This window comes from Equus quagga, chromosome 6 (assembly GCF_021613505.1).
Source record: "Equus quagga isolate Etosha38 chromosome 6, UCLA_HA_Equagga_1.0, whole genome shotgun sequence".
Classification (NCBI taxonomy): domain Eukaryota; kingdom Metazoa; phylum Chordata; class Mammalia; order Perissodactyla; family Equidae; genus Equus; species Equus quagga.
In genome coordinates, this window is record NC_060272.1 from 12176486 (window position 1) to 12195171 (window position 18686).

At 38.2% G+C, this 18686-nt stretch overlaps 1 protein-coding gene across 1 annotated transcript in view; it reads right to left on the bottom strand.

Moving 5' to 3' along the window:
• ITGBL1 (integrin subunit beta like 1) overlaps nt 1–18686 on the bottom strand; it is a 207382-nt gene that overhangs the window by 95987 nt on the left and 92709 nt on the right. The window contains exons 4-6 of the mRNA XM_046664856.1: nt 16942–17064; nt 13083–13223; nt 9176–9316 (exon numbers count right to left, since the gene is read on the bottom strand). Of these exons, the coding sequence (XP_046520812.1) occupies nt 9176–9316; nt 13083–13223; nt 16942–17064 (405 nt within the window). The remainder of the gene's footprint in view (nt 1–9175; nt 9317–13082; nt 13224–16941; nt 17065–18686) is intronic.

The following is an 18686-nucleotide window of genomic DNA, read 5'->3' on the forward strand; positions in this document are numbered from 1 at the left end:
CTTATCTTCTGGAGTCCCCGACACTTCATTTTCATTACCTTTATACTATACACCTCATGCTTAGCCTGGAGACTCTTAGCCTAAAACCAGTAACCTGTGTGGAGTTCAGAATCCTTGAAGACCAATTTAGTATACACAAAAGAGGTCAGGAAAGATACGAAATTTCTTTACGTGGACACAGAGCCTGTAAAGAACTGTGATGAGTAGTGGTTTGGTATAGCAAAAAACAGTCGACGCTATCAGTCCAAGAAGTGGGTTCAAATCCTGATCCTGCTACCTATAGAGTATTATCTATCCACATTTATCAGGAAGTACATAACAGATGTTAAAACGCTATACAAACGTGAGTTATTATTATTTATATTCATTTGAGCTCACACACGTAACCAAGTAGGCATAGAAAGGAAACAAAACTTTGCTGAGCTTTTCCTAATTCCTAATAAACATTCAGATACTCCGTTACTACAGATGCAGAATAAAGTGGATTGCTATAATTGCTGCAAAAATGCATGAAGAATTTTAAAGGAAGTGGAATTACACTTTCTTTAACTAAATCAAGTATAATGCTAATCGATGAAAATCCACGCTATTTTGTCTTTGGCATCTGATATTAATATATATCATACAATACAGAAATTGGCCTTCAGTGAAGACTGGCCTGATTCATCAATACTCCACGAGGTTTGTGGGCAGATGTCTATCTTTTGAGTTTGAAGAACTGGACAATCCACATATCAGGAAGCTTTTCACCCTCTATTAACCTGGTTCTTCATGGAACAAATCATAAAATGATAGGTCAAAGTGGGGTGAGATATTAGGGATCATTGAATCTAAATCTCTCACGTAACACTAAATTCAATTCAACGTACTCTGACTATGCACCTATTGTAGCAGAGTCTGAACCACAAATTGCTGCCATCATTACTACTCTGACTTAGAGCTCATCATTTTAAAGGAAAACAAAATTGCGACTGCCAATAAATATGTATGACACGTGAATATACCATTTAAATATGAGATTTTTACTATAATAGTTTAACTTATTAGCAATTATATTTCAGAGGTTGTTGGGTTCCATGACTTTTTTGCCATTTATCTCAGCTTAAAAGGTTCCTACCCTTCTTCTCAACCCTCATGTAATTAGAGCAAAATTTGCAAACAGAGCAATATTGCAAATACGTAGATAAATCACAATTTTAAAAGTTTTTAACATTTTAAAGTACAGTCAATTCTGCTGTCTTATAGTCACCAGAGGCTTTGAAATTCTTGAAGACAGAGGTTTAATTTCAAGGACAGTGAGAACTGCCACAAGGAAACTGGACAAAGCACAGAACATACTGCCATTTGTGAAAGCCCTGCTGACACTAACAACAACATTGAAAAAGAGAGGTAGATTGACAGAGGAAAAATGCTTTACTCTTGAAAGTTTAAAATAGTTGTGGGAGAACAAAACATCCAGTAGACAAGGATGCCATCTGTTGCTGCAGTGGCCTTGGATTCCTGGGCAGTGACACACACCCAGGGTCCCGACCCCTAGGCATAGGGAATGGAGCAGGAGCCACTGCAGAGGGAGACCCGTCAGTGACTGAGGGGAGAACGTTCTCAAGTTCTAGAGTTGGAATACAGGTGTAAGAGCAGTCATCATTTTCTATCTGAGGTTCGTTCGCATGGTGACATTAAAAAAACTTTGTAGTGGAATAAAACAAATTCATGAGGATGGTCAGATGTTACTAATAAGAGATTTTCAGAGTTAAAATCTGGTCCCATTAATATCAAAAGAAGTCAGATTAATTGTGGATGCATTAACAAAGTTTGAAAAACATTGCCCTGCTCCAGACCAAAGAGAAGAAATCTTCACAAGTCTTTCCCCTTTATGCCCCCATGTCTACTTTCTGTTTTCTTACCTGTCTATTTTCCTCACAGAGATTTTTTAATCTCTATGCTTTTCCCTCCTAATGTTATGCTATTATTGCAGCTTCCTTTTTCTATCCCTTTGCTATTTCTGTGCTCTTCCACAATCACTAGGGGAAACGTGGCCTATAAGGACCCGCACCTCTACTTCCCGTGCATTTAATGCAGCATGATGAACCTTCCAAAGGATGGCTCCTATAAACATATGCTTCACCTCCAGGCATCGCCAACTCCAAGCAAAGCTGGGAAGAATATATACAATGTGTCCTCACTTTTGCTGTATGTGTGATGATCCCTAACTCCCTGTGCTTCTGCCTCAGCCTCAGCCTTCACCTAATCAAAGCCCCCTCAATAACCCAGCTGCAGTCGATTGCTTACACATTGGAAGGAATTGATGGGATAGTGTCACTGCTGTGATTGGCTGTGGGATGAAAGGCTTTGCCTCTAAATAGAAAGGTATCAAAGTGGGAGAATATTATCTAGTTGAGGATGGCCACTGCTCTTCCTCAAATCATCCACTTAGAAGTCTTCCACACTCTGCCATCAGAAGTCAACATCAATTGAACAAATTCAAGCTAAGGAAAGCAGGGTTATTAAAATATGAATGACCTAAGAAAACCATCCACAATGAAGGAAATTCATGAGAGTCAGTGAACAGATGGCAACCAGTTTAAATGATGAAACAGTGGCATGTAAGATGTTTTTAGAAGGTTTCACTGTTTTGGAAAAGTGAGAATACCTAAATTGAATATGCCAACGGAGAGCATAGAAGAAGAAAACTAAAAGTAAGAGGGAAAAGGTTTAAATAATTCTAGTCTAATAAGATGAAAAACAGTATTGGGATTGGTACTGCCTAATCTAATTTGTTTATTTGAGATTAATTGCCAAGTTAAAACATAAACACAACTTTTGCTTGCACAGGAATGAAAAGTTATATCCTATACCTTTCAATAACTCAGTCACATACTGTCAAAATATGTTCCAGAACACTACGCATTCCACTTTAAATGAAACTGTACCTTTTCCATAAAATCCTTTATGATATGTAATCAGTAAAGTTAGGAAATCAGTTAGAAATGCAAGGTATTGATACCAGATTCTGAAGCAGGTATTGAGTCCTTCAGAGAAGACAGGAAATCATAAAATGAAATCGCAATTTCTCCTCTGGAGTTACTAGTTTCTCAATTCCAGTAAAAAAGTTATGCCAAAGCGAGAGAGAAGCAATCATTTTATAGGGATAAAATGAAGGAGATGAAAACGCTTGGCTTTCATATATAAAGAAGGGTTTAGAAACAACAAGATCTATTTAGTATGAAAATCCTTTGGACTGGCATAACACACTGTATCAGGGTCTTCTATAAACAAACAGTGAAAAGGGCATAAAAGAGGAAATTAGGAGACGTGTGTTCTCCACTTTTATGTGTCACTAGTTCACCTTTCTGGGCCTCGTCTCACTTTATCTTTAAAATGAGAGAACTGGAAGTGAATTTTACCACATTGATCTGAAATTTAATGCTTCCATGCTAGTTTGTCAAATCTATACATATATATATTAAGCCTGCAGGAGTTAATTTCATTGCTTCTAACAAGTATTCCCTTAAACTCTGTAGGCAGAGGACCAACAAAAGAGAGATGAAAGATACAGAATGTTGTTGTTTATCCCTGATATCAAATATGCAGAGAATGAACAATAGGGAATTGATTTCAAAAGACCTATGAGCATGCATTAAACACACACACACCCCCACCCATAACAATGGGAGATCAACATGGTGGTTAGTCTTGATATGTAAATGAAACCACAGCCAGATCTGTACCACATGGGCAGGGAGTTGGCAGCAAGAGCAGACATGCTGGGCAGGTAGGAACTAACAAGGCTCTGAGGCCACTGTAGGAGAGGGTGTTGACACCAAAACTAAATCATTCTTTGTACTCATTGTGTTCTTCTGAGTTAAGCTACCTAAACTCAGAAATATCAATCCAGGGCAAATGTACTTGTATCCTTTCCAAACACTCTTCTGCTATAGAGGATATTTCTTTCTTTTAAAATGATCAAAAATGCTCAAGAATTGGAACCTAAACGTCAGGTTTAGAAGTAGCGTCTTACGAAGTAGTATGAAGACAATCTAAGTTTTGGGAAATAAATTAGATCTAACTAGTACTTATTAAAAAAAATCGATTCAATATATTGATTTCCCTTTCAAGACAATGAAAACTGAATGTACTTAATCATTTCCTTCAGTTTCTCTCCTTAATGCTTTGGTAATCCACAGTGACAAATTTCCCCATATAACACAGTCTATCAATGATTTCATTTTCCAAACTAATGAATTTTAATCTACTCTAAGCCAGGGGTTCATATTTTCATCACTTTGGTAGGCAGGACAAGCCAAAAGATAGAGTTTAAGGTCACACTGCAGCATATCTATCCAATTATGGGATTTGGGGAAATAGACTAGTGTGGTAAGCAGCTATCAGGAATAAAGGAGTGATTTTAGAATGAAGAAGTAAATTCAGTGGCGCGGCTCACAGAACTGAAGTAAACAGAGCAGTCGGTACATTTCAGCATGGCTCGTCATGCCCCGGTCCGTTTAGTCGCACTCAAATTTTGTCAACTGTATCATCTTTGAAGTGTGTGTATGTGTGTGCATGTATGTGTGTGTGGATTAGTCATGTTTGCATATGGATGAATTCTCATGCACGCACACACACACACACCCATGTGGATGATGAACCACAGACGAACGAAAGAAGAAATAAATAAAACAGATTTTTTTGCAATCAGGGATCATGTTTTAAAATATCTGTACCCTCTGTACCCACGATGTATTAGGCAGAAAATATTTATATTTAAATGCATTATTGAAAGATGAATAAAGTGGGAATGAATAAAATGAGAATGTCAATTAAAGGAGCCAGCTTAAACTAATCCATTGAGAGACTTTCCTTGGGCTTAAATAAGACCAACACCCTCAGGATGGCTGGAACGGGAGCTAAAAATAAAGCTGCGTTGCATCTGAGCCTTATTACACTCCAGCCTTGCAAAAATCACTAGAGAATATTGACGTAGTTGGGTTACTTCTGTCTTATTACCCTAAGGTATTAACATACTCAGTAATCAACCGCATGGTACCCTTCCTACAGGGCAACTCAGACTGGCAATTAGGAAAACTGTAAAGACTAAGAATTCACTCAGTATAATATAGAGAATTCTACAGATTTAGTCAGAAGAAAGAAACACTCCAGAGGTTGATGCTGGCCCCAGACCATGATCATGTCCAGAGAAGCTTAGTTTTACATGAATTTTGAGCATCCAGAGGACAGCTCTTCCTTGCCAAAATAAAGTGAAGTTGAAGAATTTTATTTGCAACACTTGGAGATTAAATTGCATGAGTACTTAGGCTACATGTGTTTTCAGATGACACTTAACAGTAGTGTGAACTTTGTCAAGTTACTCAATTTCTTCGAACCTGTTTTCTGTTAAAATGTAGATAATGTCTCCCTCTCTGAGTTAGTGTGAACATAAAATGGAATGAGGTGTGTGAACGAACTTGGTAAGTGTCTAACAGAGTAGAATCTCTGTTAATGTGAGTTTCTTCTTTCCTGAATTCCTCATTTTAAGTGTGGGAGGCAGGCTGCGGCAAGCTGGCCACACTCAGTTCACTTTAACAGAAAAATAATAAAATCCAAGGTACAGACTGATGTCTTATTGCTCAAAGAACAGACTATTACCCCATCACTTCTTCCCACCTGTCTACACCCACAGCACGGAGACCACATACAAAGGGTGAAGCATTCTCTCCTACTCTCTTCCCATGACAAACCTCATCAACCACATAACCATAAATGCCCAATCACTTAACTTTATCTGAAATCTCACAGGATAGGGAAGAATGGAAAATGTGAGGGAGAAGAAAATAGGGCAGAAGGAAGAAAGGAGGGAATAGATGAAGCGGAAAATTTCAGATTCCACTCAGACCTCCTTAATGGCCTTCATCTGCCCGACCTACGGTGGTAACTCGAAGCCTAAACAACACACAATAGGAATTGTGAGCTTACAAAAGGATCAAAGCATCACCGTCCACTTCATGACCCTACTCCCTCACAGGGAGATGGACCAGCTCACCTGACCCTGAATTATCACTCTAATGGAGCTATTTTGAATTTTTCAAACCACTCCAAACCAGGATCAAGATCAGGATCATGGGTTTAACAAGGAAGAGCATATGTTAAAACAAAAACAAAAACAAAAAAAAAACCCAGCATTATATCAGATAGTCACAGACATTTTTATAACAGCCTGATTATCTCCTTTATTTTCCTATTTTAAATTGTATGAATTCATGTTTTATCTCACGATCTTAAAATGACATTCTTAAACAGTGTTTCCTGAGCCTCAGTACAGTTTTTATTACCAGCTCAGCTCTGTGCTTATGACTCTAAATTCTCATGTTCAGCCCTGATCCTTTCGACTCACATATTCAACAGGCTGAAAAAAATCAATTTTGGCTTGTCATCAGTTATTTATGCTAGATATATCTAGAAACAAATTTGACAACTTCCTTCTATATTGCCCATTTCAGTAAATGGTACCAACATTTACCTAGACAATCAGACTAGAAACCTGGTGACTACAGCACTCCACTGCCTACAGCTATCACTAGCTCCCCATTGCCTTTAGAACAGAGTCTAGTTCTGCAGCAAAGTGAAAAAATCCTCCAGTTCTTGTTTCTCACTAGCTTTACCCTTTGTTCCTTGTACATTCTGGTGATAACCAAACTGATTCTAGTCCCCTGCACAGGTCATATGCCTCTATCTTCCCTCTGCCTGGGATGCCCTTCTCATCTCTCTTGAGCTGCAAGCCTACCCTTTAGGGCAGAACTGTACGTGCACAGCCATCCAAAGGCATCCTGCAGTGCATGAGCCATACATCACCAGCTCTGGGAAGGGCCTCAGGCCCTCATTAAAATGTCAAACAAGCCCACGCCCCAACATTCTCCACCCACTTGTCTCTTCATTGTAAGCTATGGCACTTAGCCCACGAAAAATACATAGCACTGACCTACTATACATTTTATTGTTTTACTTTATTCATCGTCTCTCCAGCCCTACTGGGATGCAAACTCCATGAGGAGGGGCATTTTCTCTGTCGTTTTCACTGCTCTGTCCCCACTATAAGTAAACAAAGGCATGAATATAGTATGCAAATCTCCCATATTAAAATTATATGTCTATGTGGCAGTTTTCTTCACTAAACAGCACATTTCTTGAGGGCACAGTCTGTGCTTTTTTATATTTTTATACCATAATATTCCATGCAGTGCCTCTAGCATAGTTGGCTCTCAACAAATGTTTGTTATATTAAATTGAAGTTTAAGACTGGCCCCGTGGCCAAGTGGTTGAGTTCTCTCACTTCGCTTCAGAAGCCCAGGGTTTTGCTGGCTCAGATTTTGGGCCAGGACCTAGCACCACTGGTCAGGCCATGCTGAGGTGGCATCCCACACAGCACAATCAGAAGGACCACAATTAGAATATACAACTATGTGCTGGGGGGCTTTGGGGAGAAGAAGAAGAAGAAAAAAAAAGATTGGCAACAGATGTTAGCTCAGGTGCCAATCTTTAAAAAAAAAAAAATAAAAGATTGAAGTTTAAACAAAGATGTGTTCAGTAAAGAAAGAACCTTTAGGGGCCAGCCTGGTGGCGTAGTGGTTAGGTTTGTGAGCTCTGCTTTGGCAGCCTAGGGTTCACAGGTCCAGATCCTAGGCATTACCTATGCACAGCTCATAGGGCCATTCTGGGGTGGTGTCCCACATATAAAGTTGAGGAAGATAGGCACAGATGTTAGCTCAGGGCCTATTGTCCTCAGCAAAAAGAGAAGGATTTGCAGCGGATGTTAGCTCAGGGCTGATCTTCCTCAAAAAAAAAGAGAACATTTAAATTTCTTCAGATTCACAGAACTCGTTAAGATTTTGATTTTATCTCCTAGCTTTGGGGCCTTCAGCAAATTACGGAACTTCCCCAAGCCTCAGTTTCCCCAATTGTAAAATGAGAATAAATATATATATTCTCTACCTCATAGACTTTTATGAAGAATAAATGCAACAGTCTGGGAAGTGCTTAACACAGTATCCGCCATACAGAAGCCGCTCAATAGTTGTTAGCTGTTTTACGGCCACTGTGTTGATAATGATGATGATAAAGAACATTCATGTAGAATGAATGATAGAAAAATCTGAAAAGGGCATCTCCTCAAGAAAACAGTATTCACAGAATGTTTAGGAAATTCTCCCAAGCACCAGGTAATCAAAAGAGGGAAACTCTTCTGCATGTGGAGTTTTAGCAGCAGGCTCCCCTCAGTGGGGCCGGAGAAGTCTCTGCTGTTTAGAGCATCATCATTAAAAAGGGCAGCTCTTTTATTTCCCTTTGCTGGCAAATTTTCAGGAGCCCAGTGGAGTTTCCTAGCTCTCTACCTATACCAATCAGGCAATCAAGCACAAAGAAATGTATATGTGTATGTCTCTGCCTTCTGGATGGTCAAATATAACCAGACTGAAAATCCATAACTCCATTTTCACAAATGACACTTTTTCAGATAAATCTGATTGCTTTTTTTCTTTACTTTGCACTCTTGGAAATTCTGGCAGGATGTATTTTTTCCTCTGCCTTTAGACCGCCAGCTCCATAAAGTCAAGGATCATGTTTGTCTCCTTCACTGCTGGAACCAGCAGCCTAGAGGTAGTCCTTGGCAAATAGTATCTGTTCCATAAATATTTATGGAATAGAATTTTTGAATCTACTAATTGATCGAATCCACTAATTCAATTCTAGACTAAGCTGCAGAACAATTCAAACGTATAAATTATACCAAAGAATTAATGCATCAAAATATCTATGAGAATTGTATTATCCTAAGTTTTTTAATAGATTAATATAGCTGTCATAATGGTACCTATACTGTTCATTGTCATCAGGTCTGCCAGTTTTGTATTCTTACATTTGGGCAACAGAAGTCTGGAGGTAATGGTTCTCCTTGGTGAGGAATTAGACTAATTTTAAGAGAGTGGGTGCATTTATATCTCTAGTCTTTGCCCAATGTGTGAATTCTCTAAAGGTTTTCCAAGTTACTAATAGGAGCACTGTGAACATCGAATGCTTCAGAATGCACATTCAGTTCTGTCACAGTTTCCGTAAGAACCAAAATGAATCTTGAAAATAGGGAAATGAATATTTTTCATTTAAAATTGGGAATTAGGAGAGCACTTACCTGAACAGAAGTCATCAGAATATCTGTCATAGACAGCTCTACAGTCCCTTTCGTCACACTCACAGGTGTCCCCATGAATATCTCCCCAGTCTCCAGTCGGGTCAACATCGTGGCAAGAACATTCACCACAAACACAAATCCCTAGATGGGAAAAATAATTTTATATGGGTCTAGCGAAGAAAAATCATGAAAGAAAGCATCTTACATATTGCTTTGTTTTTTTTCCTGTTGATTACTTTGTATTTGGAAAATATACATATTCAGAAAAAACATTCTACAAAGAAAAACACCATCCAAAGTTGACAGTAGAGGTTCTTTAATAAACAAAAGTTATTATCTATGTTCATAATTAGGTGGGATTGAAGGATGGGTCATTAGTACTGTGTTGGTTTGCCTCAAAGATAATGCCAAAACAATTGATATAAGATATAACCCTTGCTCTCAAGAAACTGACAATGTATTTGACCAAAAAACAGCTAATGAAAGAAAAATTAGCAAACAATAAACATATGTGTACTAACGTTTTGTAAACTAGGACAGAAATACTGTAAGAGTTTAGGGAAGGGCTGAAGTGATTAGATGGTCTGGATATGCAGAGAGAAGGGGAAATGTTCTAGGATCCCAAGAGCAGTTGGAGGTGGAACAACTCAAGGAAAGTCAAGAAAGCAAGAATAAGCAAAGAAGGGCGGGATTGGCACGGGGACCCTAAGGAGTCCTGCACCACTGGAGCATAAGGTGCATGTTAAGGAAGACTAAGAAGTAGGCTTTGCTAGATCAGATGAGCTCAGGACATAGAGGATGTTGGAGATCAGGCAGAGAGATACAGCCTTGGAGATTTGCATAGAAGAAGTACCCAGTTGTAGATCATATTTAGTTTGTGCAATTTATCTGTAATCGTCTTTAAGGCAACCAGCTAATCATCTGGGGGGAAAATAAAGTTAAATCCCTTCTTACCTCTTACATCAAAGTAAATTCCAGATAGATTAAAGATTTAAGGATATAAAATAAAACCATGAAATATAAAATACATTTTTTTATTCAAAACCCCCAAAGCAAATTACTAAAAGGAAAAAAAGAAATAGATTTAATAACATAAAAATCTAAAATTTTGGTTGGAAGCAAAACATTATAAAACTAAAACACTAAAAAAGGCTGGAATGAATAGTCATGTGTATGTAAAAGACAAAAAGCTACCTTCACAAACATAAACATTTCTTAGGAATCAACATCCAAAGGAAAAATATGGCTAAAAAAATAGACAAGGGAAAAGAACACCAATCCAAAATTTTGTAGAGAATTAATGATGATAGATAAACATAAAAAATAGTTACCACTGGACCTACTATTACTAAGGGGTAAGGGTGGGGGATCTGTAAAACAATAGTGAGAATTATTTTGTAGCTCAGATTGCAGAAGTGAAAAAGATTGCTAGGATTGAGAGTTGGTGAGGGCATGGCGTACAAAATGAACAGCTTTCAGGGAGGCAATTTCATAACATGTAATTTTTAAATGTGTGTTACTATTTAGCATAACAGTCCACTTCAATTAATATATCCAAAGGAAACGAAAAGTGCACAAAAGTATATTGTCAGGAATATTAACCATGGTGGTATTCATGTTATTGAAAAACTACCAGTGACCTAAATATCGATCAATAAGGAATGAGTGCAGTAAGAGTCCCTGTGTAGCTTTGACTATCAAGCAGCCATTGAAAGTAATAATTAGGGCTGGCCAGGTGGCACAGCGATTAAGTTTGCACATTCCGCTTCAGCGCCCTGGAGTTCGCCAGTTCAGATCCCGGGTGTGGACATGGCACCGCACGGCAAGCCATGCTGTGGTGGGCATCTATAAAGTAGAGGAAGATGGGCATGGATGTTAGCTCAGGGCCAGTCTTCCTCAGCACAAAGAGAAGGACTGGCAGCAGATATTATCTGAGGGCTAATCTTCCTCAAAAAAAAAGAAAAAGAAAAAATTAATAATTAGGTTTTTGTTCTGTGAACATGGAAAGATATCCAAAATATAGGATTAAATGGAAAAAGCAAATTACAAGTTAGTATGTATAGTATGATTCAATTTTTGTATTAAATAAGAAGAAAATACATATCAAGGAGAGAAACATGATAAATTTTTAAAAATAAACAAAAACAGACTGAAAGATCATATACAAAATGGAATGTTGAGATTATGGATCATTTTCTACTTTACTGTTATTTTTTTAAATGAATATGCATTGCTTTCATAACAGTATAAATGATGTGGGGGATGGATGTGTGTTAAAGTGAGTCCACTGTGAAAGTGTGAGTAAACCACGTGGGCAATAACGGACATTTATCCCATCACTGATTAGCTGTGTCTACAACCTCGATGTTTTGGCCCCTGAAGATGGGTAAACAAGGACAACGAGGTAGGCATGTGTGGGGATTCATGTCTCTCTCCTACCTAGGAGGTAGGACCTAGGTTCCTAGGAAATGAGCTTATCGACGGTGGACAGAAGTCCACAAAATGACTCATTGCAGTGTCTGCCCCTGACGTGCCATCATGTACCCCTGAATCTCACTGGCTACCAGCCCCGTTTAGGTTGCTTTCCATTCTCCCTATGCCAGATCTCAAACCCAAAAGCTCTGAGCACCAGGACAGGGGAAGCAGGAGGTGAGATGGCAGAGAGGTGCAAGGAGTGTTTCTGAAGGATAGCTGTCTCTCCCAGCTCACGTGGCCCAGCAGCAGAACTGGTCCTGGTCCACTCTCTTTCAACACCTACCCAAGTGGTTGTTTTCCACGGTAACACAATTCAAGCTTCACACACTGACATCACAATGGTGACTACGAACCCTACTGAATAAAAGGACTTAAGTAGAAACATGTCCTCACATATTAAAGGAAAACAAAGTGAATTAGTACGATATACAGTCAGATCTATTCTGCATATATTAGAGAGGACTTTTCTTTACGATTTTTGTTCTAAGTTCAGGCCTTTTGCTTTCCTTTCTCTCTGTACAGAAATGTGGCACATTTTACTCTTCTATGTAAATTTTTAAAAAGATAAAATTTGTTGTGTGTTAAGGCTTTTTGTGTAAGCGTTATCTATTAAAATGCATCATTCATTTGTAGAAATGCAAAAGAAGAGTTTTCCAGCTTTCTAGATTTTTACTTTTATAGAAGGAAATATGGCAACTTATTTACATCATCAGGTAGGCAAGGAACAATCCAGCATGGCTCTCTTTTACCTATCAGTACAGCTGACAAAGAGAAAAATAAGTATTTTCAAGGATTTTTAAAAAGTGTTTATAACTGATTTGATGTCAACAGTTAGTTAATTCCTTTCAATTATATTTTAGCACACTAATATATTTTTAAAATTCATGTCCAAGGTCAGTCTAAATTTTATATGCCTATTTGATACATAGTTTCTACACCTATTCTGTTCAATATCACAATTTAATTATCACATATAAAAGTTAAATGACTCCATGCCAATTCCACATTGCAAACTAGCCTTCACTTTACTCATAATTAAGACAAGAGAGCTTTTCGAATACTCTGGACAATTAGATGCTCGTGCAATAGATAGTTCTGTTAGTCAAGAGACATTTAACAGAAGTACCTATAAGAATTGCCTTTTAGCTGCACTGTGCTATTTCTGGATGGCCGCCAAAGAAATTACAGTCCCTATGTTAACTATTTGTTCAGTGAGGCTGAAAGAACGACAGCAACTTTCTTATCTTTCTGCTTTCTACTTAATAAAAAATAAGAAAGAGATTGTGGGTATGGTAAATGTTGGTCTACATCAAAGTCAAGCACTATGAAGGATGACTTCCTCTCACACGGAAGGAAACAGAGAAAAGGAGTGTTAACAATGAAGATCTTTATTTTCCTCCCAATTACGTAGTAAAGTGTATGAATGACACACCTCTGTTACTGCAGATTTTGCCATCTGGAGATGTGCATCTTCGCTTGCTCTCCCAGGGGGTGATATCACACTGGAATTCACATTTATCTCCATGCCAACCAGCCTCGCAGTAACAGTTTCCACAGTAACACTTTCCATGGCCTTTACCCAAAATGAATTTTAGACAGTGAGGAAAAAAGCAACTTTTAAAAGCAAAATTAACTTTCTACCTCCTTGTGATCATTTTTGCCTTTTAAAATAATATATCCACTCCATGGCCCTTGCTTAAAATAATCAAATTACATAGTTTGCCCCCAAAACATCATAGTTGCACCTATACTTACATAATTATACATATAAAGCAAGCCAACGTGTGCTCTAACTTGTCCTAGCCAGGTAGCTGATTAAAATGAAAAGAAATGAAAGAATTTTTAAAGAAGTGACATGAAAAACTGTGAAAGTTTATTACCTTCCAATCTCAAAGATATGCATCAAACTCAAATGTATGTAAGCATTCACTCTAAGGGCATTTCTTGAATTAGTCACTGAAATATTTCATTTGAAATCAACTATTGAGAAACCAATGGTGCATATTTACTTGGATGCACACTATTAATGACTGACCATTTCTTAAACCCAAGGAAATATTTCATCTTTTATTCAACTGTGTCCCACAAGCTGTTGTGTTCCACCACGTGGAAAAGAGGTTTTCAGCTAAATCAATGTTTGGTAATGATCTAGACCCATAGAGTATCATGGACCCTTGGTCTCACAATGAAATTCCCATCTTATTTGTCAAGAAAATACAAATGATAGGGAATGGTACCTACAAGCAATCTGTACTGAATTGTCACATCATCACTTTCTGCATCCATATCTAGCAATCCTACAAATTCCCAAAAGATGGCAATTTTATTTACCCCAAAATCACTTCTTATGTCCTCCCTTTTTGCAGTCATGCCACCCAACCATGAATGTCTGTTCTTGCTCTTGGAAATATGATGAAAACCGGGGTCACATTGGATTTTGGTTTTTAGCCCATTCTTTCTGTTTTACGGGAATTTATGTTTTATCAGGATCTTTGGATAAAGTGTTTGCTCTGCCCTCTCTTCTTCTACAGCCATAATTCCAGAGGACCCATGGGAAACTGATTGTGAGGCTATTTTTCTTTCTAAACACTAGCATTTCCAGCCAACAGTTAGAGGGTCAATAGGGCCTGTGAAAGTCACATAAGAAAGAGGAATACCATGAAATATTCTGGTCTAGTAGGCTATTCTTGTCCATCAAATGAGACTTCCTTCAAGCAGACATGCATCAGAGAGACAGACGATGAGAAAGGAGCTATAGAGAGACAGGGACCCAAGCAGATGATGCCACATTTTCTGTCTGAATGAACTGTAATTGGGGTGGCCATAGAAAACCTCTTCTTAACCTAATGGACAATGATCATTTCTACAACAAATTTTAATTCTAATTTGTTCAGTTAGGTAAACGTAAAGGTTAGCAAATGATTTCATCAATAATAAAACATAAAAGCTATACATTTTATTTATAAACTTAAAAATATCTCAACATGTACACACACACACAAATATCACGTTCCTGTGCTGTATCTTAAGCCTCAGGAACTTAAGGATTACACTGGAGGAAAGCAAGACAACTGTGTACTAAAAGCTTTTCCTAGGAGTTAGTTTTTTTAAGACTTGATTAACTTCTTCAACTAGAATTTATTTCCTTTAAAATTTCAGGAAATTTATGTAAGGTGCTACATATGTAAGGATTATCATGATATTAATAAATGATCATAAATCTAAATTCTTCACACCCAAATTCTTTGTATATTTATAAAATTCAGTATTGAATTAAGAGTTTTACTAAAAAATCATTGAGATCGAGGTGAATAAGGAAAGAAAAATCATGTAAAACTACCCCTGTATCCAGATATGTAAAATAAGTAGATATCCTCACAACTCAAATGAAAATATTATAACAAGGCACATCTGGATAGCTGAAATAAAATATAAGCTTCAGGACAATAGACATTCCAGGCAATAAAAATCATTCTTTGCTTTGTGTAAACCAATGGAGCAAGAAAACCTCCTTTCAAATGACTTCATGGATGGGCTGTAGAATCACCTCTCAACGGATTAGTTTCACGTGAGTGACATGAGGAACGATCTACAATCCTAATCAATGTCACCCCTAGAGGATGTTTACTGGAGTGCCTGTGTCTGTGATCAGAGACTTTGCACCACGAAATTGCTTAAACCTCAAACAAACGGAAACAATAAGTGGAAAAGTGGAGAGTTAACATTTCCTGTTGTGTTGTTTCAAGTTAAATGTTATATTTACATATTCAAATAGACTTTGCTTTGGTGGTGTGCGTCAGAACACACTGGCCCCAAGCAAGTTCCCCTCCTCTTTTCTGATCTATAATAATTAGAAAGGAAACATCAGGAGGACAAATATATAATATTTGTGGGTGGATTTATCTAATTGTTCTAATTATTTTGAACTGAGCCCTTTAGCAGAATTGTCTGAGTAGCATCTAGCTTAGGTCACTGGCTTGAAAAATGAAGGCTTTTGTGTTTGTTTGTTTTATCCTGATGGGCTGTACAGTAAGGAAACCAGAGAGAAAGAACCAAGCAGATCTAAAATCAGAGTATCTGAATGACCACAGCAATTGAAGATACAATTTGATTTTGTAAACAAAGGGACAGCTTGCTGTATGTTAGTAACACTTTCTCTATGGCACTCAGGTTCCTCCTGGCCCCATTTGCCCCTAATCCTTGCAGGGAAAATATTCTTTTGAAATCACCCATTCTGCATGCAGGATAGGATTCCATGGACTGGAATCTTGTCAGAGATAAGTGAAATAAGCAATTACTTATAATAGAGAGATGAGGCCAGACGTAACCAGGCTAAAATGTTTAATAGCAGCAGAGAAGAGTTTACTAAAATGAAGGGATTCTCATTTCTCTCTCCTTTCTTCTTCTGTGCTAGCCATGGTTGCAAATTGAAACTTGGAACAGGCTTGCAGATGGGTAGGCAGAAGAGAAGGGCACTACAACTTGTGAGGAGGCGTTCTTCTCATGGAGCTCCAAATCCCTGCGCACTGATGATGAGACTGTCTATGGTGGGGGGTCAAGAGCACAGTCTTTGGCATCAGACAGACACAAGACTAAATTCCACCACAATCGGTGGAGTGACCCTAGGTAAGCTACCTCATTTATCCAAGGCCTGGTTTCCACATCCATGTGTTTGGATGAAAACAATTCTTACCCTAGAATGATGTTGTGAAACTTGACATAATGAATGTAAAAGTGTTGCAGTGGTTGGTACTAGTAAGCATGCAAAAACTGGAATAACATAAAAATAGACTAAGTGATCGAGGTGCAAAGAAAAGATCATGAAAAATGTTATCTAAGTGTGTGGGGAAGATAAGTCCTAGTCTAATACTCCTAAGGTCTTTCGATGTCCCCAGTAGGACATGAGACTATTTAAAGGCTTACTGTTTAGAAAGGGAAAGAGAATGAAATTAAAACCTGCAGTTGAGAGATTGGGAGAAAAGAGACAGAAGCGGTTAACGTGGAGCAGAGAAGATAGAGTCTAGCTAGGACCACTTTAGAACTCTGCAGTTGGCCTGTTGCCATAATGATCTGGCTTTCCTCCGGGAACAATCTGATTTTGCATTTAAAAAGTACTAGTCTACTCTGAAGGCTTAGTGTAACTCTTCTTATATGAAGTGTTTTCCAAATAAACATAGGTTCAGGTTAAATAAGTAAACTTAGCACAGAAGTTCATAGAGAGATAAAAGCACAATGAAACAGGTGAAAAACCAAATACGTTTTATTAATTTCTGCAAACTTAACATACATACCTCCACATATTTCTTCTGTTTCATCATCTATGCATTCTCTATCATCACACTCACAAAATTTACCATAAACGAGTCCATTTCCATCTGAATTATCACACTTACATCTGCCACAGTGACATGTACCTAAACCATTAAAAACAAAGCAAAAATTATTTGCTAAATGCATATAAGTTATAATTAATGAATTTTTAACCTATTTCTTTCAAGGATATAGACAATTCAAATCATTTTAATATTGCAATTATGTATTACTGTGGGTATGATGAGATAGATAATGACATTCTTTCTCGAGACCATTGTAGAAGAGCAATCATATTTTATAGCGCACTTACGATTGACCTCTGATAGTTCTGTGAACATAAATTTGACCTCCCAAGTGCACAGCTCTTTATACGCATCCATCCAATCAATGCTTGAATGAATATCTTCTGATTACACCTGGGGCTGAAGTGAACTAAAGCAGAGAATTCTAAGCTTTGTGTGGGAAGTAACCTTGCTTGTCTTCCTCACCAGTATTGATTCAATGCTTTGCCCAATATTTGAGCATACTATTTATATAATAAATATTTGTGGAATTCATTATCAAATGCATAAATGAAAAACTTAGAGCCTCCAAATAATTTCACATCCACATGTTAAACTGATACACATGTCCTTATGACAATGGGCCCAGGGTGAGTATTCTTAGGCACAGAGTCCCGGGATCTCACCAAAACCTCACGGCCACTCCGGGTGGTAGAGGCACTAGAGCCATCTGGTCTACCACATGCCACATATGCAGCCAAGTCTGACAATCTGACTACAACTCCCGAGAATGATTTCACTGACAGTAAAAGAGCATTCAAATGATATTGATAGATGCAATGTCTGCTTGAGGAACTTCCTTTTTAATACTTATTTTTCAATTTTTAATTGATCCTCACAGCAATCAACATATATTAACTGAGAATTTACCACTCACTAGCTACCATCCTAGACTCTGGAAATGCAACAAGAGATGAAGTCAGCCATAATTCTCCTTTTAAAGTTTTATATGAGTAAAAGCTAGTGTGATAAAATAAATGGAGAAGTGCAAAGTGTTGCAGGAGCACATAGCAAGGAGATTTAACTGAGACCTGGTGGCCAAAGATATGGCCCCTGGAGAGGTAGCTCTTAAACTGAGAACTGAGAGCCAAGTAAAAAAAATAGCTCAGGGGCCGGCCCCGTGGCCGAGTGGTTAAGTTTGCACACTCCACTTAAGCGGCCAAGGGTTTCACTGGTTGGGATCCTGGGCGCAGACACGGCACCGCTTGTCAGGCCACATTGAGGTGGTATCCCACATGCCACAACTAGAGGGGCCCACAACTAAAATATACAACTATGTACTGGGGGGATTTGGGGAGAAAAAGCAGGGAAAAAAAAAAAAGATTGGCAACAGTTGATAGCTCAGGTGCCAATCTTAGGAAAAAAAAAAATAGCTCAGAGATGAGATGGTGAAGATGCCCACTTCCAGCAAGAGACTACAGCAGAGTCTCTAAGGTGAAAGAGGAAGCAAGAGAAAAAAATCAAACACAGCTGCAGTATAGAAAACAATGTGGTGGGCCCACCCGGTGGCGCAGCAGTTAAGTGTGCACCTTCTGCTTCTCGGCAGCCCTGGGTTTGCTGGTTTGGATCCCGGGTGTGGACATGGCACCACTTGGCAAACGCCATGCTGTGGTAGGCATCCCATGTATAAAGCAGAGGAAGATGGGCATGTATGTTAGCTC